This window comes from Fopius arisanus, unplaced genomic scaffold (genome assembly GCF_000806365.1).
Source record: "Fopius arisanus strain USDA-PBARC FA_bdor unplaced genomic scaffold, ASM80636v1 scaffold00098, whole genome shotgun sequence".
NCBI lineage: Eukaryota > Metazoa > Arthropoda > Insecta > Hymenoptera > Braconidae > Fopius > Fopius arisanus.
This window is the reverse complement of record NW_011887837.1, coordinates 265,333-288,832: the sequence shown is the minus strand read 5'-3', so window position 1 is coordinate 288,832 and position 23,500 is coordinate 265,333. Positions and strand designations below refer to the sequence as shown.

General features: G+C 39.3%; 7 protein-coding genes and 1 long non-coding RNA gene across 13 annotated transcripts; 3 read left to right on the top strand and 5 right to left on the bottom strand.

The window, feature by feature from the left end:
- Positions 1-12: 12 nt before the first annotated feature.
- kdn (knockdown) lies at positions 13-7,298 on the bottom strand. Of its 2 annotated transcripts, none has more exons than XM_011312238.1 (4): positions 7,106-7,298; positions 3,213-3,368; positions 1,409-2,332; positions 13-1,297 (listed from the first exon to the last, which is right to left on the bottom strand). In XM_011312238.1, exons 1-4 carry the CDS (start codon positions 7,148-7,150, stop codon positions 1,028-1,030), a joined length of 1,395 nt encoding a protein of 464 aa, XP_011310540.1. In that variant the 5' UTR covers positions 7,151-7,298; the 3' UTR covers positions 13-1,027. The 2 variants fall into 2 exon arrangements, with proteins under 2 accessions (XP_011310540.1, XP_011310541.1); XM_011312239.1 differs by lacking the exon at positions 7,106-7,298 and adding an exon at positions 3,555-3,661.
- Positions 7,299-7,474: 176 nt separating this feature from the next.
- Positions 7,475-9,271, bottom strand: LOC105270971 (methylenetetrahydrofolate reductase). Of its 3 annotated transcripts, none has more exons than XM_011312234.1 (6): positions 9,187-9,271; positions 8,640-8,866; positions 8,322-8,542; positions 8,075-8,235; positions 7,679-8,001; positions 7,475-7,567 (listed from the first exon to the last, which is right to left on the bottom strand). In XM_011312234.1, exons 1-6 carry the CDS (start codon positions 9,187-9,189, stop codon positions 7,513-7,515), a joined length of 990 nt encoding a protein of 329 aa, XP_011310536.1. In that variant the 5' UTR covers positions 9,190-9,271; the 3' UTR covers positions 7,475-7,512. The 3 variants fall into 3 exon arrangements, with proteins under 3 accessions (XP_011310536.1, XP_011310538.1, XP_011310537.1); XM_011312236.1 differs by having other exon boundaries at positions 8,640-8,855; positions 9,187-9,270; XM_011312235.1 differs by lacking the exon at positions 9,187-9,271 and adding an exon at positions 8,972-9,063.
- On the top strand, positions 9,135-11,984 carry bor (ATPase family AAA domain containing bor). Its single transcript, XM_011312237.1, has 3 exons — positions 9,135-9,483; positions 9,859-11,357; positions 11,474-11,984. The coding sequence occupies exons 1-3, from the start codon at positions 9,270-9,272 to the stop codon at positions 11,615-11,617; spliced, it is 1,857 nt and encodes a 618-aa protein (XP_011310539.1). The 5' UTR covers positions 9,135-9,269; the 3' UTR covers positions 11,618-11,984.
- A 573-nt stretch (positions 11,985-12,557) lies between these two features.
- On the bottom strand, positions 12,558-15,901 carry Skp2 (S-phase kinase-associated protein 2). 3 transcript variants are annotated; one of them, XM_011312232.1, is made up of 4 exons: positions 15,465-15,638; positions 14,820-14,941; positions 14,355-14,654; positions 12,558-14,192 (listed from the first exon to the last, which is right to left on the bottom strand). In XM_011312232.1, the coding sequence occupies exons 2-4, from the start codon at positions 14,855-14,857 to the stop codon at positions 12,995-12,997; spliced, it is 1,536 nt and encodes a 511-aa protein (XP_011310534.1). In that variant the 5' UTR covers positions 14,858-14,941; positions 15,465-15,638; the 3' UTR covers positions 12,558-12,994. The 3 variants fall into 3 exon arrangements, with proteins under 3 accessions (XP_011310534.1, XP_011310533.1, XP_011310535.1); XM_011312231.1 differs by lacking the exons at positions 14,820-14,941; positions 15,465-15,638 and adding an exon at positions 15,748-15,901; XM_011312233.1 differs by lacking the exon at positions 14,820-14,941.
- Positions 15,902-17,207: 1,306 nt separating this feature from the next.
- On the top strand, positions 17,208-18,235 carry LOC105270969 (uncharacterized). The gene is made up of 3 exons (XR_892612.1): positions 17,208-17,332; positions 17,520-17,582; positions 17,961-18,235. It is a non-coding gene; the product is annotated as an uncharacterized lncRNA (long non-coding RNA).
- Positions 18,236-18,335: 100 nt separating this feature from the next.
- trsn (translin) lies at positions 18,336-19,627 on the bottom strand. Its single transcript, XM_011312228.1, has 5 exons — positions 19,545-19,627; positions 19,315-19,414; positions 18,992-19,207; positions 18,805-18,884; positions 18,336-18,698 (listed from the first exon to the last, which is right to left on the bottom strand). Exons 1-5 carry the CDS (start codon positions 19,611-19,613, stop codon positions 18,465-18,467), a joined length of 699 nt encoding a protein of 232 aa, XP_011310530.1. The 5' UTR covers positions 19,614-19,627; the 3' UTR covers positions 18,336-18,464.
- Positions 19,628-19,830: 203 nt separating this feature from the next.
- LOC105270968 (RNA-binding protein 48) lies at positions 19,831-21,251 on the top strand. The gene is made up of 5 exons (XM_011312229.1): positions 19,831-19,933; positions 20,091-20,281; positions 20,338-20,526; positions 20,607-20,993; positions 21,085-21,251. The coding sequence occupies exons 1-5, from the start codon at positions 19,853-19,855 to the stop codon at positions 21,194-21,196; spliced, it is 960 nt and encodes a 319-aa protein (XP_011310531.1). The 5' UTR covers positions 19,831-19,852; the 3' UTR covers positions 21,197-21,251.
- An 82-nt stretch (positions 21,252-21,333) lies between these two features.
- On the bottom strand, positions 21,334-23,490 carry LOC105270965 (cell division cycle-associated protein 3-like). The gene is made up of 3 exons (XM_011312227.1): positions 22,769-23,490; positions 22,525-22,701; positions 21,334-22,456 (listed from the first exon to the last, which is right to left on the bottom strand). The coding sequence occupies exons 1-3, from the start codon at positions 22,946-22,948 to the stop codon at positions 21,476-21,478; spliced, it is 1,338 nt and encodes a 445-aa protein (XP_011310529.1). The 5' UTR covers positions 22,949-23,490; the 3' UTR covers positions 21,334-21,475.
- Positions 23,491-23,500: the final 10 nt, after the last annotated feature.

The following is a 23,500-nucleotide window of genomic DNA, read 5'->3' as shown; positions in this document are numbered from 1 at the left end:
ACAATGCAGTAATTTCATGGGACTTTTCTTTATTACGATTTCCTTAAAATTGGTTTATATAAATTACATGTCACACACTCATTCATTCATCATAACGATAGATTTACCATCGATCATGCATCGCCTCAATGTACACACAGAAAGAGAACGAAATCAAATCATAACGATTTTGAAAACTCACAGAATTGCAGAATCGCTACGATGACAATTTTGAGGGCGTGGAAATGAGAAAAAAAAATCGAGCGGGAGCCTTTGTTTTACGTTACAAATTACGAATACTACGGGTTGAGCTGTTGAGGGACTCGTGAATATTTCGCCAACTGGATGGAACTCTGTAAAACGCTCCAGACTAGTAACAGCACCAAATGAATTTGGCATTTAGCACTGACGTCCCAATATAATATTTTTTGCATATTCCGTTCGTGAATGACTTCTCCTTCTAAATTCACAAATGTTTTATTTGTCTATTTTTCACATTTTGTTTTAAATAATTTTGGAAATTCAACCACGGAATTCCAAAATGTCTAGGCAATAATGGTTAAATTCTGTAGCTAGATTACAGTTCTATTGTTTCCTACACGTATTATCTTCACAGCATCGCTCAAGCTGCGTCTGTCAATTTTCTCTCAATTTATTTACTCCTTCGTTGTTTCTCGAGATGTTACAAAACCGTTACAACGATTTTAAAGAATTGAAACAGCACGAAAATGCGAATATCGTCGATTAAATGCGATGGCATTGCATCATGAATTGTCGATTTAATGAGGTCTTTACCATTAATAAATTTTCATATTCATCGTAAAGAGGATAGTTCAGGTTTTTCTGGAATACCTCTTGAGAATCAAGGGAAATTTTACAGAAAATGATGGTGAGGTGTTAAGCTGAAGAGAATGAGCCTAAGAGAGGAAAAAACGACAGGGGGAAATAAATTACGATTCTAGTCGACAATTCATGGATCGATTCACACAGTTGATGTTGGATGGTTGATACGAACGTAATAATTAAGTAAACGTTGATAGCGAGTTATTTAGGCAGCCTTGGCCGCCTTCATAAGGAGATCAGTGCTGAGGGATTTGGGCCGTTCAATTGGTAGACCGAGTGCACGGTCCCATACCAGTGAGGCCAGAACTCCCAGTGCTCGGGACACTCCAAAAAGTACCGTGTAATAATTCATCTCCTTCATGCCATAGTATTGAAGAAGAACGCCAGAATGAGCGTCTACGTTGGGCCATGGGTTTTTCACTTTGCCAGTCTCCAGGAGAACTGGGGGGACGATTTTGTAAACCTGAGCCACCAACTGGGGAAAATAAAATGATTTTATGATTAAATATCCATTAATTTCCCCAGTAAATCAACCGGTGATACTAGAGCATTAGGAAGTAATTATTCATTAAATGTATCTACAAACCTTGAAGAGTGGATCATTGGGGAGATGTTTCATGGCGAACTCCCTCTGGCAGGTGTACCTGGGGTCAGTTTTCCTGAGGACGGCATGTCCATATCCAGGAACGACCTGGCCACTCTTAAGAGTATTCCAGATGAATTCCTTGAGCTTGTCATCACTAGGAGCGTCACCAACTTGAGATCTGAGTTTTTCAAGCCACACTAGAACCTCCTGATTAGCAAGACCATGGAGAGGTCCAGCAAGGCCATTCATTCCAGCAGCAAACGATAAATAAGGATCAGAGAGGGCTGATCCCACCAAGTGAACGGTATGGGCTGAGACATTGCCTCCCTCATGGTCAGAGTGAATGGTCAGGTACAGTCTCATGAGCTCGATGAACTCGGGATTGTCATACCCCAGCATATTGGCAAAATTCCAGGACCAGTCCTTCCCACTGTCAACCGATCCAAGTCCCTTTCCATTCTTATAAGTATTACGATAGATAGTGGCAGCAATCACGGGCAGTTTGGCAATCAGATTCATTGAATCCTCGTAAATTGACTCCCAGTATTTGCTCTTGTGAGTACCACTGCTGTAAGCCTTCACGAATTCACTCTCACTATTGAGAATGGTGATGGCAGCTGAAAACTGGGACATCGGGTGGAGATGCTTGGGAAAGTCATTGAGGGCTTTGGTAACGTGAGCTGGCAGTGAGCTCCTCGCTGCCCATTCCTTGGAGATAGCCTTGACTTGAGCATCTGTGGGAACGTCCCCAGTGATCAGGAGCCAGAAGAGACCCTCTGGCAGGGGTTCACCACCACCCTGGGCCTTAGGCAGGAGCTTCTGACACTCAGGAATTGATTTACCTCGGAATCTGATACCCTCGTCGGCATCCAACACTGAGGGCTCCCACACCAACCCCTTTATCCCTCTCATACCACCGTACATCTGTCAATTATTATTTTCATTTACAATACAAATACCCATTTTACATATTTACATTGCTTCTAAAATATCAGCTCGACAATCTACAATTTTTATGGTGAACAAAAAAGTGAAAGTCAAACGAGATCTTTCATTATACTTTCGCCCATCATTTAGGATTTTAGGTCACTCGAAAGTAAAACTCTTTCGATTATACAGTTATCCAATTCATAATCCAGATTTATATCAATGAAGGATGAATTGTTGAACGAGAAAAAAACAGACCTTCTACGAAAATATAAATTTCAATTGATATTAATCGACACATCACCGAAAAAATGGTAATGTTGAATTGCAACGAATGTATAAATCTAAAAGGAGAAGGTAAAAAATCATTTCCATCAACGCCTCGGATTACAATGAACTCCAGAGCGTCAGACAGTTAAATTCAATGAACAAAAAAGTCCGAAGTATCAGTTACTCAGAGGAAAGCCGGGGTTCCCGTCACTTATGACATTATCACGATCATAGAATTGGCACGCGCACTGCCGCAATAACCTTGCATCTTCCAACACATGTCAATTGAATGCAACACATTGACAGGAGAGCTCTCATGCAATGTTCGTCGACGACAAGTGTGAGAATCAAAAGGAAAAAGAGACAGAGGGAAAGATTGTCGTGGCATCACAACGATAAGCGCGATGTGTCGCTCGGGATTAACCATGTGAATTAAATTTACTCTAACAACGTTCACTTATTACCGTCAGAGGTATGACAACAGCCTCCAAACCAAATCGAATGGAATAGAGATGGTATATTCGAAATTCTCAAGTGATCAAGGGTAATAAATATTTCTGGCAGTGTCATTGATTGTTATTAATTATTATATTTCGAAATGAATTACCATGTCAACGGTGACCTCGCCGACTTTGGTGGAGCCATGGCTTTTTCGGAATGCCTTGATGCGCTCCTGCTCTTGAGGTATTTTTTCCGTAAGTATCTTCTTGAGATCAGTGGATTCGGATGACAGCTGACGGAGAATAACTGGAGCGCTCAGCTTCTGCAAAATTCCAGGAAAAAATAAATCATAACGAGAAATCATAACTCCAATATTCTGCGCAATCTTTATCCCATTATTATTCCATTAATAATCGCGCCAAATTATCTCAGTGCAATTATTTTTATAAAACGGACGTTTTGTAATGAAAAATAATAAATTTTCTCTGACAAAATTTAACCGTCGTACCTTATCAAAGTGTGCCACATCCGATAAAGTTAATGTTTGTCAGTGAAGATAAAATTCATCCGATATACGTTGAATCTTGGTCGTATGCTATGTATATTCCCTCCGAATAACTTAAAAAAAAAATCATGGTCAACTCGCGTGAAGCAACCGACCAAAAACGCCCCCATGAATGGGCATCGGGTGCGATCATCCAATTGACTGTACGAGTCATCCGGCTAAAGACCTCATGAAACTCTCGTAAAACACTAATTCCGTGTTAATAATCAGAATTGTGCGAGATCCCTTTGACATTGAACATTTAACTCCTGTGATCGTCACGGGATAGGAAATTCACCGATGATTGATCAGAAGAGATTATCACTCAAGTGTTTATTTTACCTTCGCTCATAAAAATCCAATGACACACCAAATTATAAAGAAGGGAAATATTCAATTTGACAGCTCAAGGTATAAACGATAATTAATGCGTAAAATATTGAGGAAAAAATGGGAAACCTGCAGGTAGTAGAATACACATTCTCTAGATTTCTCTTACTACGGTCGTCAAATTAAAAAGTGAAGTACCTTGGGATTACATAATGTATGCTTTTGCCCGAACACTTTGAACGCGAGATTTTCAATGTTAAAGATACTTCGTTGAAGCTCGTATCGCGTCATGAAGATCATACGACCAACAGATTGCCAGGTGCGTCTCATAAAACTTAACATTGACAAGTCTAAAGATGACTGTAGGTTTTTCGTATCTCCGAGTGATATAATTGAGATAAAAATGCATGCATTTGAGCATAAAAAACCTGACAATCCTCTCCAGAACGCCAAAAAAATCTATTTATGAGCGAAAGGAGGAACGGAGGAAAGAAGAAAAGAGAAAAATACTCAAGACTGATTGAAGTTATTGTACAGTTCATTATCAGCATTAAATTTTCCACTTTTATTCACGCATCGTCTGATTGATTGAGATATGGAAGAGACACAGAGACTGCCACGTGGTTTCCTCGCGCTACAATTTCTATATCCCACTTATTGGAATGGCAGACATGGATGTACAATTTTTATGAACCACTGAGTTATCGTGAAGGATTCTTCACGTCAACAATTATGCTATCAGGAAATGACCGATGAGTATTAAAAAAAAATGATGCTCGCGTGACATTGCACGGAAGTCATTGTATTTTTCACCATCGACTCTGCAAAAAAATTGTTTCTGTATTTCTTGAGCTGGAGATACTAACGTGACTAATTATATTCGCTTGAATAATTAATTAGAAGAACATAATATGAATGGAGTCGAGTTTTCAAGAATTTACGTCGCAAATCCCTGAGCTCGAGAAGACAAGTTCAATTTTCTGTATTTACTCAATTACTCAAGAAAATATTCTCAATATGCCGGAATTTTTGGTGACCCAAGGCCATGACCACCTTAATGATCTTTTAATGACGTCATTATTTTGGCTGACGCTCAATGGATATTTCCTGAACGAAGAGACTGAGTTACTGTTTAGATTTAATGATTGTGGAAAAAAAAATTATTTTTCTGCATTCCGATGGTTGATTTCGCTGGATCAGCTGACGACTGATAATAGACTAAACGTGAATCACCCAGAGCGATGGATTTCAGAGTAATAATTTTTCAACGGATGTGAAATAATGGAAGGTCAAGTCAGGGAAAAAAAGGTTCTTCCTTGAAAAGCTTAACTGTCTGATCATATGACGAACGGTGATGACGTACAGACATAATTCATCGGTTGCGGCCACGAAATTGGCAGCTGGGGGTGATTACATCTCCATGATTGATCTGGTTCAGGTAACCGGGACAATCTTTCAACCTCGAATTGTTGCTAATTTTAGTGAACTCTTGCAAAAGTCTGGCTCATTTATAAGTGTTTGACCAAAATGTATAGGTGCAGCCGACTCTTGAGACATTTTCTCAGCATCAGATAGAAAAAATTACTATCTGATACGTAATATATTAATCTCAACTCAATTAAATCCACTGGTTTCAGCCTTGACTGAAGTATAACACAGACGGGGAATTATTGCAAGATAAAAAATCAGTCTTGAGGGATTAGTGTACTCATTTTATTCAAACAAAATTAAATCACAATTAAAAGAGTTCAACGAAGAAGGTCAGTGATCACCTTGAAAATTCGTCGTACGAATTACGTAACGGTGGGGTGAGTGTGACGAGGTCATAGAAGCATCGAATCCCACTTACACGACATTGTATGTGCGAACTCATGAGTATTTCTTACCTACCATCACTGTCCCAGTTATTGACACCCATAGTCTTTCGTATTTTCCCTAGATACCCAAAAAATGTATTTTATCGACAAAGCCAAGCCAAGCCAAGCCATTACCCCATACCATTTCCCAACCAATTTTCATTTTTCATTAGGTGGATTCAATTAACCCATGACTTCAAAAATTTTTTTAATCTCAATCTCCCAATTTCTGTTATTCCAAAAGAAATAGAAAACATTATGCACCATTTCCTATCACCTTTGGAGGACAATTCCTGCTTCAGAAAAAAACATTTGCAATGATAATATCCCTCAAGATAATCATGATAACAAATTAATTACGACTCTCTTAGTCTTTTGTATTGGTATTTTTTAAAAATCGAGGCTGCTGGAAACTGGGGCAGTGGCACTAACTGGGACATCGCTCCCTAAATTCAATATTAGGACGACTTTACTATCACCGACTTATCGACTCGACACATGGCTCCTCACAATCTCCACAGGGGAATGTTCAACTAATGTCCTAAAAATCCTCATTAGATATCTCTAACTCGCCCAGTCTCATCACGACATACAAAATCTACCCTCGTGGCTTACGTAATTATTGACAGCTCCTCTGTCACGAAGAGCGCATGTACAGCATATTTCGATTCCACGGTTGCACTATGCAACCGATTTATCCACGTTTCTATAATAAGAAGCAACATAATCACAATGACGTAGATAAAAAAAAAATACGCTATCCGAGAATTTCGTTATTTAAGAATTTTCCCCGAAAGGAGAAAAAAACCGCATAAACTCCAAAATAAATATCAATTTTCAGTCACAAAATAAAATGAAAAAAAAAGAACTACGAATTGAGAGGTGGGGAGGGGGGATGAGAGGATGGAAATAATTTTACAATTGGATTCGGTTGAGGATAAATGAAAGTAAGGTAAGACCTGGGGCACGCGAACGTGTAAATTCCGTCGATAAAACGGCATCCTGCTATGGCGTTCTAACACTCAGGGAAAAGGCTACTGCTGTTTTTTTTTCACATAAAATTATTCTTTCAAGCATCGAAAAATATGCCATAGGGGTATCACACTGTCAATTTTATCAGTTAGACAGCATGAGATTTTGTGGGTATTTATAGTATGTGAAATTGAACTGCTCGTGATGAAGACGCTGAGGGTCTCACACACGTTTCAAATTTCGCCCAGCAATTTTTAGATTCGTGGTATGTGAGGGAGGAGCGCGGTTCAATCGTAAGGGTAATTACAGGTGAGGGCGAATAATAGGTGTATTTTATTTTAGATTGGTTAAACTTACTTGTAGCTCCAGGCAACGCGCCGCGCTCACTCTAAACAGTGCCATTGTCCTTTATTCCTTAATAATTGAGTGTTCCTCTGTGTCTTGATGAATTTTTCCCTTGAACAACTCTTGACCTCGACAACCGACCGAACCAACCGCGCTAAACTCTGGCGCCCAACTCGCCGACGATCGCTTTTGCCCAGGACATGATCCGGTTCATTTCTCTTCATTTTCAGTCCCACTTGAACCAGAATCACTGCGCACGCGCCATTTCCCGGAAGTGCGCATGCGTCAGAAAGGTCACATGGGGATGACGGATTATGAATAAACGCGGAAATCTAGCTCAGATTTTTTTTTCAAAATAAGGAGACTTGATAAAGTAAATTTCCGATTTGTGTGAATTGACCAAAAAATTTATTATTACATTAATTTCTGGTTATTGCCGACAGCCTTCCGCAGATTTCTTGAGCTATCGAGAAACTGAAAAAAAAAGATGATTGGGGGAAACTATTCCTTTCGATTTTTAATTCTTTAAATGGCCATTGATGAATTTTTGTAATTAAAGATTAAAAAGAAACGATAAAAACTCACTCGTTGAGAGTGAATAAATGGTATCCATGAACGACTCCACTGGAGAAAATTTCACTCGTAATTCTCGTCGCCAGATTAATACCGTAATTCCTGAGCTCTTGATCGTTATCTTTGATTTCCATCAAGTCCTGGTGAATCTCTTGCGGAATTTTCAAACTACAAATCTTCTGGAGGTTCATAAGTGTTTTGTAGTTTGATATCGGAAAAATGCCAGGAATAATTGGTACGTCTACCCCACAAGACCTGCAGTCTTTGACGAATTCTATGAATTGTCGGGATTCAAATGAAATTTGAGTTATTACGAAACTGGCACCGGCGTCGACCTGAATATTTTCAGCAGTGCTTTATTCAAACGGAATTGTAATTATGAATTTAATTTCAACTGAAGAAAACTACCTTCTTCTTGAGATAATATAAATCAGATTCCTTCGAGGGAGATTGAGGATGAGTGTCTGGATATCCTGCCACTGCAATACAGAATTCATCATTGTACCGAGTCTTTATGAATTCAATTAAATCCACAGCGTACAGGAAGTCCCCGTCGTTCGAGGGATCATCTGAAGATAAATCACATCGTAATAAAATATTGAATCATATGATAATTGGACATAGCGAAATGGAGAAGATGAGAAGATTGAAGTACCCCCTCGAACAACAAGCAAATTTGTTATCCCCATCTCCAACACTTTCGGCAGAATGCGTTCTACATCAGTACGACTCAAACCCTTTGCACTCAGATGCAGTAAAGTATTTTTTGGAAATTCTGACACAAGTTGAAGGGGCAAGAAATTTTCTCCAGATTGATTATGCCAAGTCAGTGTAAAAAATAATGGCTTACATCCGCTCTCCATGTCCTTGAAAAAGCTAATACCAAAATCATTGATCAGTGGACCAACCACTCAATATAATTCATTAAACTTATGGGAATTTGTTACTTTAATTTACTTTCTCTAATAACTACCTTTCGTACGCTTTTTCTCCGCCTTTCTGAGACACCAATTCAAAACTGTGATAAAACTCTTTCTTTTTTTCCTTCTCTCGAATCAAATCCCCGATATGCACTGTAGCAGCTGGGGCATTTGAATTGGATTCTCGCGAAGTTTCCGTAAGATTCCTTGAAACCATTTGACTCGAAGTAGATTTCGCTTCTAGCAAGAGGTGCCTCATCCTGATAACTCTGGTCGAAAACTAGATTTCAGTGAATAAAAAAGAAATGATGACCCCCTTATTTCCCAACGGAGAAAAACGATAGATAAATAAGTGAATAAATATGCGTGATATAATTGAAATTACGTCTTTCGTATATTGCACAATTGATACAGTGCTTGAATTTCAAACTGAAACTGCAATCGTTTTAATTCGTATTGGCTAGTGCCTCGTCGTCTCGGGTCAGACCCTCGGTGTCGGTTCAAATCCGCCAAGTTCCGTCTTTATCAAGAATGAGTTGAAGAAACGTGTGCGCACGTGATACTCACACCGAAAAAAGCCCTCGTGTCCATGTAACTCACCATTGATTGAGAAATTTCGTATCGGTAAGGAGTCGTGGATCCGCGAGTGATTTCAAGTTTTCTGTGAAAAACCTATCGCACAAATGTCGTGGCTCTTGGGTTCTCGTTATCAGCAACAGTCTCAGGATTTTTCCCAGTATGCACAACCACCGGCATCAGGCCCTGGAGATGGTGCCGGGGATCCTGGAGATCGTGGACCTTCGAAAAACGTTGGAAAACCTCAAATGGATGCGTACAGATTCGACTCGAGTGCTCTGGAACGAGCTGCTGCAGCTGCCAAGGAGCTCGAAAAATCTCGTAAGATTTTTTATATCAACTATTTTATTTCCACTTATATAATATTACGTAAGCTCATTCCATCGAGGTTAGGAACGTTCTGCACATGCGAGACAAGCACATGAGAATGATGCAACTATGGCGCCTAAACCGTTTTATTTCATAGAAAAATTACTCACGTTTTCATTTCATGAATGAAATTGTTTGAAAAAGAGAGAGATAAATTGGTCTCACACCTTTTAAAAAATGTCACTCAAGTCACGATGCTATCTTTTCATCATTACTTCCAACAATAAAAATTCTATTTGATTTAATTTTTGATTAAAATAAATTCAATAGAAATTGACGCGATATTAATCCTTCAAACCGACACCTTCATAATAAAAAATATTCTAGCTCACGCTCGAGAGGCTCTCGAGCTGACAAAGCTCCAGGAATCAACAAAACAAGCAGAAATAATGAGTAGAGCAAAAGAATACGAAGCGAGTATCGAGCAATTGAAAATTGAGCAGAAAAGAGTAGAAGGTGATGAGCGAAGAAAAACCGTCTCTGAGGAGACGAAGCAGCACCAAATGCGAGCCCAGTACCAGGACTCACTGGCCCGTAAAAGATACGATGAGCAGTTAGTCCAACAGCAGAGGATGAACGACGAGAATTTACGGAGGCAAGAGGAATCTGTCGCCAAACAAGAGGCCATGAGGAAAGCGACAATCGAGCACGAGATGGAACTTCGTCACAAGAACGAAATGAGAAAATTAGAGGCTGAGTTGAAAGCAAAAGCCAAAGTAGATCGTGAGAATCAGGATCTCAATCTCGAGCAGATCAGATTGAAAGCCTCTGAGAACAGAGTGACAGTCTTGGAATCAATCAAGACAGCGGGTTCAGTGCTGGGAGCTGGGGTGACGTCTCTCCTTCAGGATTGGGACAAGATATTGGCAGCTGCTGGGGGTTTGTCCCTGGTGGCCCTTGGTGTCTACACTGCTAAAGGATCGACTGGTGTTGCCAGTCGTTATGTCGAGGCTCGCTTGGGCAAACCCTCCCTGGTGAGAGAAACCTCGAGATTCTCAGCCCTCGATGTCATTCGTCATCCCATCAAGACTGTTCAAAAGCTCAAGGAGAAGCCCTCTGATGCTCTCTCAGGTGTAGTTCTAGCTCCAAAGCTCGAGGAGAGACTGAGGGACGTCGCCATTGCCACGAAGAACACAAAACACAACAGGGGAATGTACAGGAATATCCTGATGCATGGGCCTCCTGGCACTGGCAAGACCATGTTTGCCAAGAAGTTGGCACAGCACTCTGGTATGGATTATGCGATCCTTACTGGAGGAGATCTGGCGCCCCTTGGAAGAGATGGAGTCACGGCTATTCACAAAGTCTTCGACTGGGCCTCGACCTCGAGGAAAGGATTACTCCTGTTCATCGATGAGGCTGATGCTTTCCTCAGGAAGAGGTCGAGCGAGCACATATCTGAGGACCTCAGGGCCATGCTTAATGCCTTCCTCTACAGGACTGGCGAGCAGAGCAATAAATTTATGCTCGTGTTGGCATCAAACACACCTGAGCAGTTTGACTGGGCTGTCAATGATCGTCTTGATGAGATGGTGGAGTTCCAGTTGCCTGGGATCGAGGAGAGAGAACGACTTATCAGACTTTATTTCGATAAGTTTGTGCTCCAGCCTGCTACCGAAGGTACCAGGAGACTCAAGGTTGCTCAGTTTGATTATGGAGCTCTCTGTATTAAAATGGCCGAAATTACTGAGGGAATGTCTGGCAGGGAACTATCAAAACTTGGAGTTGCTTGGCAGGCTGCTGCTTATGCCTCTGAAGATGGGGTGCTTACTCATCAGATGGTCATTGATAAATGTCTAGAGGCCGTCAAGCAGCACAAACAAAAGGTTTGTTTAATGTTTAGTATTTAGAAGTGAAATGCATCCATCGAATTTCTCAATAAAGCCTCGAAAAATCGAGTCTTTCAATTAATTATCATTAATTTATAATAATTGAATTTTAGGTCCAATGGCAAAGTGAACAAGAAAGGCAAGAGTCTAAATCAATATACGCTGAATTAGACAGCGCGAATGAAGAAAAAGTTGAAAAACCAGAGCTTCTCTCTATAGAATCGACCCCCAAATCCGAAAGATTAGCTACCGCCTAACACTGGGAACGCAGAACTTCAGCATTTACTAGCTTTGCAAAAAATACCGCTCCTGGAATGGTGAACCCCATTATGTCTACGTTATTGTACATAATACAGTTACGAATTGAGAAAAAATAGTAATTCACTGATTTCCAATCGTAAGTGGCTACGAAACCGAAGACGACTTGTTAATTCCATTCAATTTTATATATAGTTTTATGTATTAGGTATGGAAAACATTAAAATGAATTTTTCAGTCCATTATTGTTCAATGAATATCTTGATGGCATTCTGTTGAGGAATATTGTTATCTAAACGACAATAGTTAAATTTTCTTTTTTATGTAACAAAAATGTATTGAATGAAGAATATGTTTTACGTTCAATTTGCATCCTTTTATCATTCATTAACCCTGAACACTGCAAATTCATATATACATTGAAGAAGTCTATTTCTCTTCGATTCAGAAATATTCTTTGGAAATTGGTTTCCTTTTTGAAGCATCTAACGAATTTAGCGGAGAAACATCGCGAGCACACGTTCAGTGCACGCTATTCCGTTTGCCCAGTAAAGGTTGTTTATTTTATAAATTTATATCATATCTTTATTATTTTATCAAAGTTACTTTCAATCATTAATACTACTCAATTACAAAAATTATCAACTCTAGGAATTTCCCTGATTAACAATCACAACCGACTCATATTCATGCTGAGGAGGTAACCAATTCTCAACTGATACGAATGTAAAAATATCTCTTAACATACTCTCTAAATGTATTCCAATATTAAGGCACGACTTAAAATTATTACGTTAATTCTGGTTGTATCATCCTTCCAACACTCGCTTCATTGTTTTTTTCTAGCTTAAGAAATTTCAAGATTGCCATTTGATATTACATCACGCAAGTCCCCAAAGTTTATGAGTGTAGAATTAGAACAAAAGTAAAAACAAATAGAACACATTGCTGGCATTTATTTATTTATATTATGACTCGCAGCAAATTTTACGTACAATTTGTCGTATGAAAATTTTGGAAATGAAATCTGATTTCCGGCTGGATATTCTTCCGACCATTATTTAGATATTTTTCGCTGAACATTGAACTATTCGAGTTAACAAAAAAAAAACTTCAGCCGGACCTTAAATGTTGGGGTAATTACTCACAACTCATCAACTTTCAATTAGGAAAGGGTGGAGAAAAATGGAACATTAATATCCTTTGCTTTCAAAAGCTCACTGAAACGTTGGAAAATGTGTTTCATTCAGTCCCATTCTTCCCTAATTATGAAATTAAAATGATAAACGTACTCGCACTTTCCATTTAATCAGCAGCTTCCCGTCTAAACAATGAGATACTTTTGAGAATTATTTTTCATAAAAAAGATTGAGAATTTAGTCCCTAACACGAAGTGCCCATATACTAGTTCTTCGCACACCAACAGTGGGTCTTGCAACAGAGCTGAACAGGAATTTATTAATCTCTGTACTATTGCAATTAGCCTGGAACGACCTGAGTCCTGCATCTGTCATCAATCCGAAAATATCGAGATACCGGAGAGACGCCATCTGAGTGAGTTTGGCATAAGATGACGACAGGGGAATACCGTAGCATCGACTCAAGGACAAGTGCTCAAGCTGATGGAGATTCAGAAAACTGTTGATTGCATTTATTGTTAGAAGTGTGCAGTCACTGAGATCCAGCTCGACGAGGTCAGGGCAGTTGGCGACAATGTCCTTGACGTCGTCATCAGTCATTGATTTCCTGCATCCTGAGATATTCAGTCTAGTTATGCTACCCGGGAGGGATTGACAGAGAAGAGTTATTGATTTAGCACTCAACGAGCACCAGGACATGTTCACGGAATTCAGATTGTTCAAACTAACGATATGCCTGATGCACTGGAAATCAATTCCCTCGCACATAGTTAAATTAAGTACCGTGATGTCTTTATTCTGGCTGATAGCCCGACAGATTCTCTCATTCAACGTACACTTCTCCAAAGACAATTTCTTCAGCAGCCGGCACTTGCTCAGAAGATTAGCCAATCCATCGGTAGATATAACTGCCATTGAAAGATCTAAATACTGTAGTTTACTCGTATAAGTATCACTGAGGACTTCGGACCCTGGGGAAAATGCTGGATCAGCTAGCTCAGCCTGTGCCAACCTCAGTATTTGCACACCACGTGGTAAAATGTGTCCCAATGTTCCTTGACCCAGAACTTTACCCCCAAGATCCAGACGAGTCCAAAGGGCCTCATCCCTAGCTATTTGACACCATCGTTTGCATACTAACATCGAACGTACTAAACACTTTTTCGGCAGCCATTTGAGAATCATCAGTATCATCTCATCAGACAGCTTCGAGAACTTATCCTCTCCCATAATGGAGGCCCTCTTTTTTCTTCTGAAGAGGTAAAACTGATCGAGCCCATTGAAATCTAAGTTTGAGCTACTTGTGTTGAATTGTTCCAATTGCTTCTCATCACAGGATTCACCCTTGATCCTCGATGCATAACCCGATTCGTTGTCTAGGGAGTTTGAAATTCTCGTTGAATCATCCATGAGTACGTGTGAATCTTGCTCCAGCCTTTCGTTCACACAAACAAAAAAAATTATGCCATCAATGCTTATTATTAATATCTGTAATCAAGTGGAAAACTTGTTTTTTTTTCTCTTGGACCATTAGATCATTATTTCAAGAGTCTATGGATTACAAAATGTGATGGACTGTGCGGATAAAAATTCCTACCTCTCGAGCTTTCCTTTTTCATATTTAGTGCCACGATACAGATTCTCTTTCTCATCCATAGCTGCGTGTCTGCTGGATACTAGACTACTTGGTGATACCGAGCAACCCTGGGACTGTGATCTCTTCAGACTCTCACAACTGGTTTCGTCGTCGAGCATGCTTACCCCAAGGTCCACCATCACCTCGGGTTCCACGATGCTCGTGTCCCCAGGACACTTCCATTTGGCTTCATTCTTTGTTTCATTGCTCATCGAGCTGTTCAGATTGTTGTTGCAGCCGTCATCCAATCGCATGTGCTTTCTGTTTTTTTATAAATAACGAAAAACAGGGGATCAAACGAAAATCGAATTAATTAGCAAAGGATAACAAATTATCCCAGTCATTAGATAAATTTTCGATAAATATCTCTGAATCAAAGAGGTTTAAATAAATATTTCTCATTGCACTCTATAAAAGTGTAATCACCTTTTCCACCAAGGAAATACTCCAGAATTTTCAGTCATTTCGTTAAAACTGCAATTTCAATCCAGAAATCACGACAGCCCTTCACAAATTGAATTCAGCGTGACTCGTGCCCGAAACAATGCCTTCGAAACCACGCAATAAAAAAAAATGTCAACAAGCAACACTTTTGACACTTGCCCTTCAAAGAGCGAGAGACTAAACTCATCACATTACAATAGGAACAGGCAACATCCGAGAAATCTCTCTACCCCATCGTACCTTACCACCAAAACAATAAAATATCGCGTACCCAGCAACAGGTAGAATCAGGTAGAAAAGATAGAAAATGGTTCCGAATTTCCCAGAATTTTCCATTCCACGAAGCAACCGAGCCTCCCCATTTCCCGAAAATTATTTCTCCACTCCATGCACCCAAAACCATAAAATATCCCGAAACGATTAAAATATCAAAGTAAATAAAAATAAATGCAACGATTTCTATGATCAAGGAAAATGCCAGAGCGTTGTTACAGCCAATCATCCAAGCATCGTTTTTCCAAAATGGCTCGGAAAACTCGTGGCAATCGAGGACAAGAAAGGGCATGGGAAAATTTGGGGAGAGAAAAGGGAGAAACATAGCAATGAAATAATTTCAAGATACACTACCTACGATACCAGTACGCCTCTGTCATATTGATCCCAGTGGTTTTTCCGTTGAATGGGGGAAATTATGAAAATGTTGTGGAAAATAGTGGAGTAAACGTGTGAGAGGTTGGTGTCAAACTGAGAGAGGAGGCGGAAGTGAGATTTTTCGGAGGGTGAAAATGCATTGGTTTGGGGGCTGGAATGTCTTAACCTTAACGTACCTGCGCGGGATTTTGGTGCACCTCAAGCCCGTGGCGATTTTTGAAACAACTTGTTCGTCAGTATGCAGAATTGTTTTTCTTACCTTTGACGAGGAGACGATGGCGAATAATCCTGTGTATCCTCGAACATGTCCAGCCGAGTGTTTTCATCTTCGCTGGCATTCATTTTACCGGGAAATATTGTTGTTCTTTGATTTTTTCGAACACTGACACTACGTTTTCCAATTGATCAGCACCAAAGAAGATTGACTCAAGTAGAGACTCAGTTCTGGGGGTTTGAATGACCCCATCGGCATTGTAGTACCTCACCCCACGAGAGAGAGAGCACCACATGCTCCCCTGATACATTTTTGAAAATTTCGACTTTTTCAAATTTCAGTGAATACCTCCTCAATTTTCATGCTTCCCTGATATTTTTTGGAAAATTTCGAATTTTTCAATTTCTGTGAAAACCTCTTCGATTTTCATACTCCCCTGATATATTTTTGAAAATTTCGAATTTTCCAATTTCAGTGAATACCTCCGCGACTTTCATGCTCTTCTGATACTTTTTCAAAAAATTTCGAATTTTCAGATTTCAGTGAATACCTCCTCGACTTTCATACTCCTCTGATACTTTTTCAAAAATTTCGAATTTTCAGATTTCAATGAATACCTCTCCGATTTTCGTGCTCCCCTGACACATTTTTGATAATTAACTTTGATGCTTTTGGTGCTTTTTCTTTTTGACATATCATTGCCCTATAGCGCCTGTATGTGAAACTGAAAAAAACATGACAATGTAGTTTAACTTTCCAGTTCAATAAAATACCATCATAGTCTGTAGTCTTTGTGGACCAGAAAAATATCTAAAAACAGCCTAATAATAATGTTTGTTTATATTACAACCTGGAATACTTTCTAAACAATGAAAAACAGAGAAATAAATTTTCAGACCAGTATTCATAGAAATTCTCGTGAAAAACGCAAGGTCTATCAATATTTATTTAATCACCCTACGCCCATCATTAATAACTAACACGTAATCTGATAATTAAGCCCCTTTTGATTACTAAAATGTCCATGAAGTTTTCATATAAACACGTAATTGAAAAAGACAATGAAGTCATTGAAAATGGCAGAAATCAGTGAGTGAAAAACGCGAAAAGCCGTGAATTAAAAAATCGAAGGAGTGAGGTCAATGCCTTGCTACAAAACATTGAAGTTAATGAACTAATTCAGTGCCAAGTGTGCACGTAAAAAAAAGGGATTGGAAAAAAAAAATCCGAAAGTTCCAGAGCCTTGACGAATTGATCGATTCATTGAATGAAACCAATTACTCATAATCATAATCATAGCGCCCGGTGTTTTGAGATCGGTTGCACACGGTGCCACAAGGAAGAGGACCAATCGTCATTCTTATCGTTCAGTAGCCAGCCAATGAAATTCAACAATTTACATTGTTTATCCACTTGTAACTGCGCATGACAGAGAGTCGCAGGCATTGCACGCGGATCTCTATTGCGCTCGTGTGCAATGTGGCGGGGAATGATCAATAAATTCGAGGTGCGAGTCACAGGCCTCATCAAACAGTTCTCCGACAAGTCACTGATAAACTTCAATCGTTCTCAACGAATATCCAATTGATAATCGCCAAGATGCCAGGACCATGCTGCGACAAGTGCTCCTGTAAGTATTTATTTTCCTCATTCTCTATTATTTTACAAACAGTAATTATATTGCTAAAATGGTGATTGCATTTTTCAATAAATCATTTTTCAACAATGGAATGATGTGTTAAATGCTCAACCGTGTGTAAAATGAGACGACTCGAGTCGGCGTATCATTGTGATATCATGATTAATTCTGATTATAGCCCAGTGCAAGGATGGCTGCAAATGCGGAGATAACTGTAAGTGCTCCAGTGGTGGATGTTCAGGTGAGTTTAATAGTATTTCTTTTTTTTTATGAGATTTTTCCGATCAACTATGTAGAACCGCTGCGGTCAGTTACTTCGAGGTGTGACTGTACGCTTGTTTTTCTCCTCATACTTTAGTAAGTGAACCGTTATGCACGTTACTCGAATTGCTTTTCTTCACGTAGGAGAAAATTCAACAGAGCATTGTAATCCATTCACTCGAGAATTCCTTTCGAGTCTCCTTGGACATTCCATTGATTTTTTATTTATTCATTTATGTTAAAAAATCGACCTAAAAAATTTGATACGCTTATTTATTTGAAATACCCGATTATTTTGTTGGAGTTAGGGTATTACTACAGGGTAACTCATTTCTGATATCCGTTATATTTTTTTCAGACCAATGCTCTTGCAAATCTGGTGAACAATGCAATTGCAAAACATGCGCCTGCAAATAAATATCCTTTCATGATGACTTTACAAGATATCACCTAATCATCGCTTCAATTGGACCGGCAGCTTTTGCAATGAATGCTTTAAAGGATCAATAATATTTACAATCAGATAAATTGAATACTTTGATGAAAATGTATTACACTGATGATATAAATCGTCAATGCTGCGTGGTAGCCATTAAATGTTGATAGTATTATTAAAATTCAATACGACTGTGACAACTTTTTTATTTCTGTTTCCCACCATTGAAGTTATGAACCTGCAAGTGACAAATAGATTAACTGGAAAGGGTTAAAAATTGTCGGTAAAATTCTCGAGTAACTTGAAAAAGATTTGTTTATTTTTGTCTTTTTTTTACTGAAACGTTGGGGGTTCATACGAATTGTTATGTCTGGATACTTATATTGATGTCAATTCAGTCTTCACTAGGATTTCGCCTAGCATATTCTACTGATTATCACTGGGTGGCAGGGCTGTTGGTTTCAACCCCCGAATGCTCAAGTCATAGACAACTTCTTCCACTTTTTTCACATCGTATTTCAAAGCATCGAATCGCTTGCGTAAATTGTCGTTCTTCAAATTTAGTAGTCTAAATCCAGCATTCAATTCATTAACGAAACGAGCAATTTCGATTGGCCGATTGTAATCGCCGGATGTCACACTGTTAACTGCGAAGCGGCTCTGAAATATAAATAAAATGGGGAATTTTCTACTTCTCACTACTCCATAATTATGAAGTTCAAATCTCTGAGATATTGTCTTCAGATATAGTTTGAGACATTCTTACCAATTCTGCTGATAACTGAAGTAATCCCATGAGAAATTCTTCCAAATCGAGATGGAAACCTTCCTCTCGTTTATTTTTTACTACAAAAAAATAAACGATTGTCATTGTACCCGGGGCCACAGAACGAATTCAACGAATGTTCAATGAATTTTTCTACAAATAATAAGTAAATAAAATTTGTAATTACCACCGAGAATTTCAGCAACAGTTTCTTTAGTCACGAGGATTTTAACTTCCAGATAAACTGTGAGTGATGCGAGGAAGCACAAACGCTGAGTGACAAATCGCCACAAGTCGTGGAATCTGTAGTACTGATCTTTAGGAACGACTTGAGCTAGTTTAGCGTAGTGTAGTCTTACTTCACCGAAATACTCTCTTGCTTTGGCACAGTATTGAGAAATAACTGGAGAATTGAATGATAATAAATTCAATGAGAGCATCTTTCAAGGAAAAAATCCAAATTATACAAGTTCCCCAGTTCTGCACGTTCGCCCACACTTTTTTACGTACTTGCGTCTTCCTCCATTGAACTCTCATTGTGAATATTCTGGAGAATTATCAGGATATCCCGAGCAGTTTTTTCAGTGTCCTTCACGATCATACGAATTTCCTTCAAGTTAATATAGAATGAAAGAAGAAATTCAATTACCACATGGCCAATTTCTCCGTTCAACAATACATTGTCCAAATTTTGGTGGTTAGAAATGATAAGTATTTGGATATATCATTTTAAATATTACCTCTCTTAATTCTTGTTCACTATTCAAGTGATCTTGGAAGGAATTAAAAATATGCGAAAATTGCGTCATCGTCCTTTCGTATTTTTGCAGAATTGTTATTTTGTCGTTTGTCCGGCTACGTTGTCTCGTATGTCAATAATTTGTGAGGGCCCATGAACAGCTGATCCGTTACTGAAACACGGCTCAATAATAATCAGCCACTTTTGAAAATAACCTCCAACTAGCGTCCACTCTCGTAACATTGAAATTCATGTCCAGAGGTTCACTGTAGTTGTAAACAATCAGGAGTATTTTCTGAAAGGGTCAGGATGATGCCGCATCATGTGCAGCAGGAACTCTGTAGGACTAGACCACTGTACAGGCAGGGAAGGAAACTCACCGCGGTCAAGGTAGAATCGTATCCTAATTTGAAATTTAAGAATGGAAAGACAGTTTGCGACATGATGGAATTCATTTAATTTATTCAATTTATTTAATTAATCCTCTATTGATTTTATGCTGCACTTGAATTTCACATTTCCTTGACAATATAGATTTCATTAACAGGTTTATACCGTCAACGATGAATCTGTACATTTGATAGTATGTGGAGTACCAAAAATAAATCTAGGTGAAGAAATCAAGAAGTTATTCGCACCCTATGGCGATATTAAAACTTGTGAATTACTCGTTGAATATCCATGCGAAGAGTTTACTGAGAGTTTTCATGTTCAGTTCGAGAGAATCCAGAGCGCCAGGTATACAATGAAATAAATCCAATATTTTCTTTACCTATCAATGGATTTTTCTATAGAATTGCAAAACGACTGGTTGACAACAAAAATTTTTTCGGGGGAATTTTGCACGTGTGTTACGCTCCCGAACTGGAAAGTCTCGCAGAGACACGCAGGAAATTAATTCAGAGGCAGAAAGATATTATCTTCAGGATCAAAAGACACAGGGACGATCCCACGAACGTGGAAAAGGATGAGTTTATTCCCAAGTATGAAAAAGAGGAGTAAAAAGTCATTTTGATCTTTTTTTGTAGCTCTCAATTTGTTACAAATTCGTGTTTTTTCACAGAGCACAGTACCACAGGCAAAAGAAATACCCGACTCTTCCCCTCACAGAGGAGAGACTGTCCCATCAGTACCCTAACGAGTCATTCACCTCCATAAACGATGGGATCCCAAAGTCTATAGACCCCCGTCCAGTTTCAGAGCCCAGTCTACCCCCTAGCAAGCGACTAAAACACAATAAACATGTTAATTACAAAGGGCACGTTGTCAGGGCAAATAATAAGCTGGTCCGACCAAAAATAATTGACACAAAGAGTCTCCCTCATTTCAAGGCTCTGCGAGAGGATGCGAAAGTCGTTCCAGTGGTGAAAAAAGTGGACAGTGGAATAAAAATTAAATTATTATCTCATCCGGACCCCAACAAAAAACGAATTATTATTAAAAACCCTGGGTAATAATCATTGCTTGATTTTTATTCTGTTTTGTTCATCAATTTTATTATATAAGTCGTTCATTTCAATGAAATATTGCTTATTCTGCAGTGCCACGAAGTTAATAAACGCCAGTGAAGAGCTTCAAGCTTCAATTAATTCAGTAAAATCATCAATTCGTAAAGCTATGCAGAGAAATGAATCATCATCCATCCAAAAATAAATAACTGAATGATTTTTATAATGATTTATTCGAAAATATGAAAATTGTACACGACTGCAGAAAATATTCTCTTCTAAACAGTAGAGAATGAATAAAAAAACTATGAATTATGTTATTTGTATTAAAAATACATTAAATTCATTACAATTTACGAAAATAAATTCAGTCACACAATGGCACTGGCTGATTTCTAAAAAGAAATCTGAAAAATGCCACGAATTAATTCTAAATATCCTAATTTAAGCTGCAGGATATATTCCTTCCACTCGAGCCCTATATTTAAATGATAACCGACATATCAGGGTCCCATTGGGTGCCATTGCCCTTGATCTTGGACCTGAACCGTTTAGTGTTAGGAGGGGTATTTTCCTGCTGCCCAGGCTTGGTGGATAGTCCCTTGGACCTCAACACCTGCTGTGGAGATTTACTGGAAATTCCTGATTTGTGATTTGATCTACAGCCCAGGGGAGTCCTGCTCTTCGCAGAATCGCTACTGACGTCCTCGAAGACTCCTTTCACCTCCACCTTACCCTGAACCTTTTTGATTTGTTTATTGACGATCTGAATCCTGGACTTGTCCTCCACTTTGACATTTGCCTTTTGAACATCAGGTTGAGACGCTTTCACGTTCGTTTCATCATCGAACTCGATCATTATCTCCTCTGGACGAGTGGAGTCCTCCCTGGGGATGTCCAGGGGCTCTGCAGGGGGCAGGGGGGACACTGAATCCCTCCAGACTCGGATCCGCCCCTTCTCCTCTGAATTCTGAAGTTTCAAGGGCATCTGCGAAGTGCCCACACTGATTTTTGAGTTCTCTCGTGGCTCTTCGTTCACATCTGTTTCCCCAACTTCTGCAATTGCCCTGAGGTTAGGAATCACTGTGATCTGGTCCTCAGACTCGCTTTCCTCTGAGTGGAAGACGTCGTCATCGAGGGACTCGTCGACATTCTCTTCTGGTGTCGCCAGGGTACATGCTTTGAGGCGTTCCTCCAGATTCTTCGATGCTGTGATGACGATCGTGGGGATCTTCGAGATCGCTTGGATCTCTGGCAAGTTGAATGTTCCTGTTGTTTCACAGTATGACATTCTGGTGATTATCTCTGTGGAGTCTTCTGTGAGGTTCGAGGGATTCGACCGACAAACCGGGGTTCTGTCGAATGTTGTGGCTGGGGAACGGGGGTCCATGGTATCTGGTGTCGCCATATCTGGACCTTCCTGGACAGTCACAATTGGACTGATGTATCCTGCTTTCGCTTTCACCTGGAAATTAATAGGAATTCGAAACTCAATGTTGCATTTTCAATAATTAATTAGAAAATTATAATTACCATAATTGGAGTACGTTCTTGAGTGACATTTGGAGACCTCGGATCGGGGATTCTCTTCTCAGGGGTAATAGCGGGCATGATAAGATCCAAATTGGTTTCCAAATAGGGTTTGGTTCGAAGATACTTGGGAATGGCACTGGCGACTTTCTTCGTGCCTGCCACAGGCGTCGAAGCGACCTGCAAATCAAACCATAAAATACAAATCGCCCCTTCTTCAACTGATTAATTTTTATCTATTTTTTACCTCGATTGGAGTCCTGGTGATGCCAACAGTGGCCGACCTAGGATCAATTGACACCTTCCTCGACATCACAGGCGTACACATCTGGTTTTTCTCAATAGCACTCATCTTCATCTCTGTCTGAACGTTGGCCTTGCTCTCGTTCTCCATTTCCGGGAATATCTTGCTCGAGAAGTTACCCATTATGCCGAAATGGAAAAAAAAATACACAAACAGAAGATTCTACTCCAAAACCGAAAACCCTAACGGCCGTTACACCAGATTCACTGTATTTGTATCGCTTTACTCTATTTTCAGCCACAGAACAGTACACGAGACTTATTTATCAGACTGTGAAGTAAATCCCCATTGATCCTTTTGTCTCGGTTTTCTGTAGCGAATGATTCTTGGATTAATTAATGATTTTGGGGATTTAACCGCTGAAAAATACACAAACAATACGCCTCGATGCTATGGACCCTTTAACTCTCGTTCATCCCCTCCTTCCGAATTCCAAGCATTTAAACCCACCAATCAGACGTACCCAGTCAAGACAATGCGCCTCTATTGGTCGACAATATCATGAATTTGAAATTACAATAAAAAAATAGGTAAGCATTCCAGTTCTTTCTACCCTCACCTACTGTGTTTTCCCCTCTTGACATTTCTGTCTACGAAATTCCCTCTTAAATTCAATTAATTTATAAATTACGAAAACGTTGAATGGACCTTCGACTAGGTTTTTTACAAAATTTT

What these genes read in the sequence shown, in the direction of transcription:
- kdn (XM_011312238.1), bottom strand. Translation starts at nt 7,150, where the DNA reads ATGGCACTGTTTAGAGTGAGCGCGGCGCGTTGCCTGGAGCTACAA. An exon ending in CGCGTTGCCTGGAGCTACAA is followed by an intron (nt 3,369 to 7,105) that starts GTAAGTTTAACC and finishes GGAATTTTGCAG; the next exon opens with AAGCTGAGCGCTCCAGTTAT. An exon ending in CCAATGATCCACTCTTCAAG is followed by an intron (nt 1,298 to 1,408) that starts GTTTGTAGATAC and finishes TATTTTCCCCAG; the next exon opens with TTGGTGGCTCAGGTTTACAA.
- LOC105270971 (XM_011312234.1), bottom strand. An exon ending in TTTGCTTGTTGTTCGAGGGG is followed by an intron (nt 8,236 to 8,321) that starts GTACTTCAATCT and finishes ATTTATCTTCAG; the next exon opens with ATGATCCCTCGAACGACGGG. An exon ending in TATATTATCTCAAGAAGAAG is followed by an intron (nt 8,002 to 8,074) that starts GTAGTTTTCTTC and finishes GAAAATATTCAG; the next exon opens with GTCGACGCCGGTGCCAGTTT.
- bor (XM_011312237.1), top strand. Translation starts at nt 9,270, where the DNA reads ATGTCGTGGCTCTTGGGTTCTCGTTATCAGCAACAGTCTCAGGATTTT. An exon ending in CAAGGAGCTCGAAAAATCTC is followed by an intron (nt 9,484 to 9,858) that starts GTAAGATTTTTT and finishes AAAATATTCTAG; the next exon opens with CTCACGCTCGAGAGGCTCTC. An exon ending in TCAAGCAGCACAAACAAAAG is followed by an intron (nt 11,358 to 11,473) that starts GTTTGTTTAATG and finishes ATTGAATTTTAG; the next exon opens with GTCCAATGGCAAAGTGAACA.
- Skp2 (XM_011312231.1), bottom strand. Translation starts at nt 15,830, where the DNA reads ATGAATGCCAGCGAAGATGAAAACACTCGGCTGGACATGTTCGAGGAT. An exon ending in CCATCGTCTCCTCGTCAAAG is followed by an intron (nt 14,655 to 15,747) that starts GTAAGAAAAACA and finishes ATAAAAAAACAG; the next exon opens with AAAGCACATGCGATTGGATG. An exon ending in GAAAAAGGAAAGCTCGAGAG is followed by an intron (nt 14,193 to 14,354) that starts GTAGGAATTTTT and finishes TGTGAACGAAAG; the next exon opens with GCTGGAGCAAGATTCACACG.
- trsn (XM_011312228.1), bottom strand. Translation starts at nt 19,613, where the DNA reads ATGACGCAATTTTCGCATATTTTTAATTCCTTCCAAGATCACTTGAAT. An exon ending in TTCAATGGAGGAAGACGCAA is followed by an intron (nt 19,208 to 19,314) that starts GTACGTAAAAAA and finishes TCAATTCTCCAG; the next exon opens with TTATTTCTCAATACTGTGCC. An exon ending in TGTTGCTGAAATTCTCGGTG is followed by an intron (nt 18,885 to 18,991) that starts GTAATTACAAAT and finishes ATTTTTTTGTAG; the next exon opens with TAAAAAATAAACGAGAGGAA.
- LOC105270968 (XM_011312229.1), top strand. Translation starts at nt 19,853, where the DNA reads ATGATGCCGCATCATGTGCAGCAGGAACTCTGTAGGACTAGACCACTG. An exon ending in GGAAACTCACCGCGGTCAAG is followed by an intron (nt 19,934 to 20,090) that starts GTAGAATCGTAT and finishes TTTCATTAACAG; the next exon opens with GTTTATACCGTCAACGATGA. An exon ending in ATTATTATTAAAAACCCTGG is followed by an intron (nt 20,994 to 21,084) that starts GTAATAATCATT and finishes CTTATTCTGCAG; the next exon opens with TGCCACGAAGTTAATAAACG.
- LOC105270965 (XM_011312227.1), bottom strand. Translation starts at nt 22,948, where the DNA reads ATGGGTAACTTCTCGAGCAAGATATTCCCGGAAATGGAGAACGAGAGC. An exon ending in TCACCAGGACTCCAATCGAG is followed by an intron (nt 22,702 to 22,768) that starts GTAAAAAATAGA and finishes TTTGATTTGCAG; the next exon opens with GTCGCTTCGACGCCTGTGGC. An exon ending in AAGAACGTACTCCAATTATG is followed by an intron (nt 22,457 to 22,524) that starts GTAATTATAATT and finishes ATTAATTTCCAG; the next exon opens with GTGAAAGCGAAAGCAGGATA.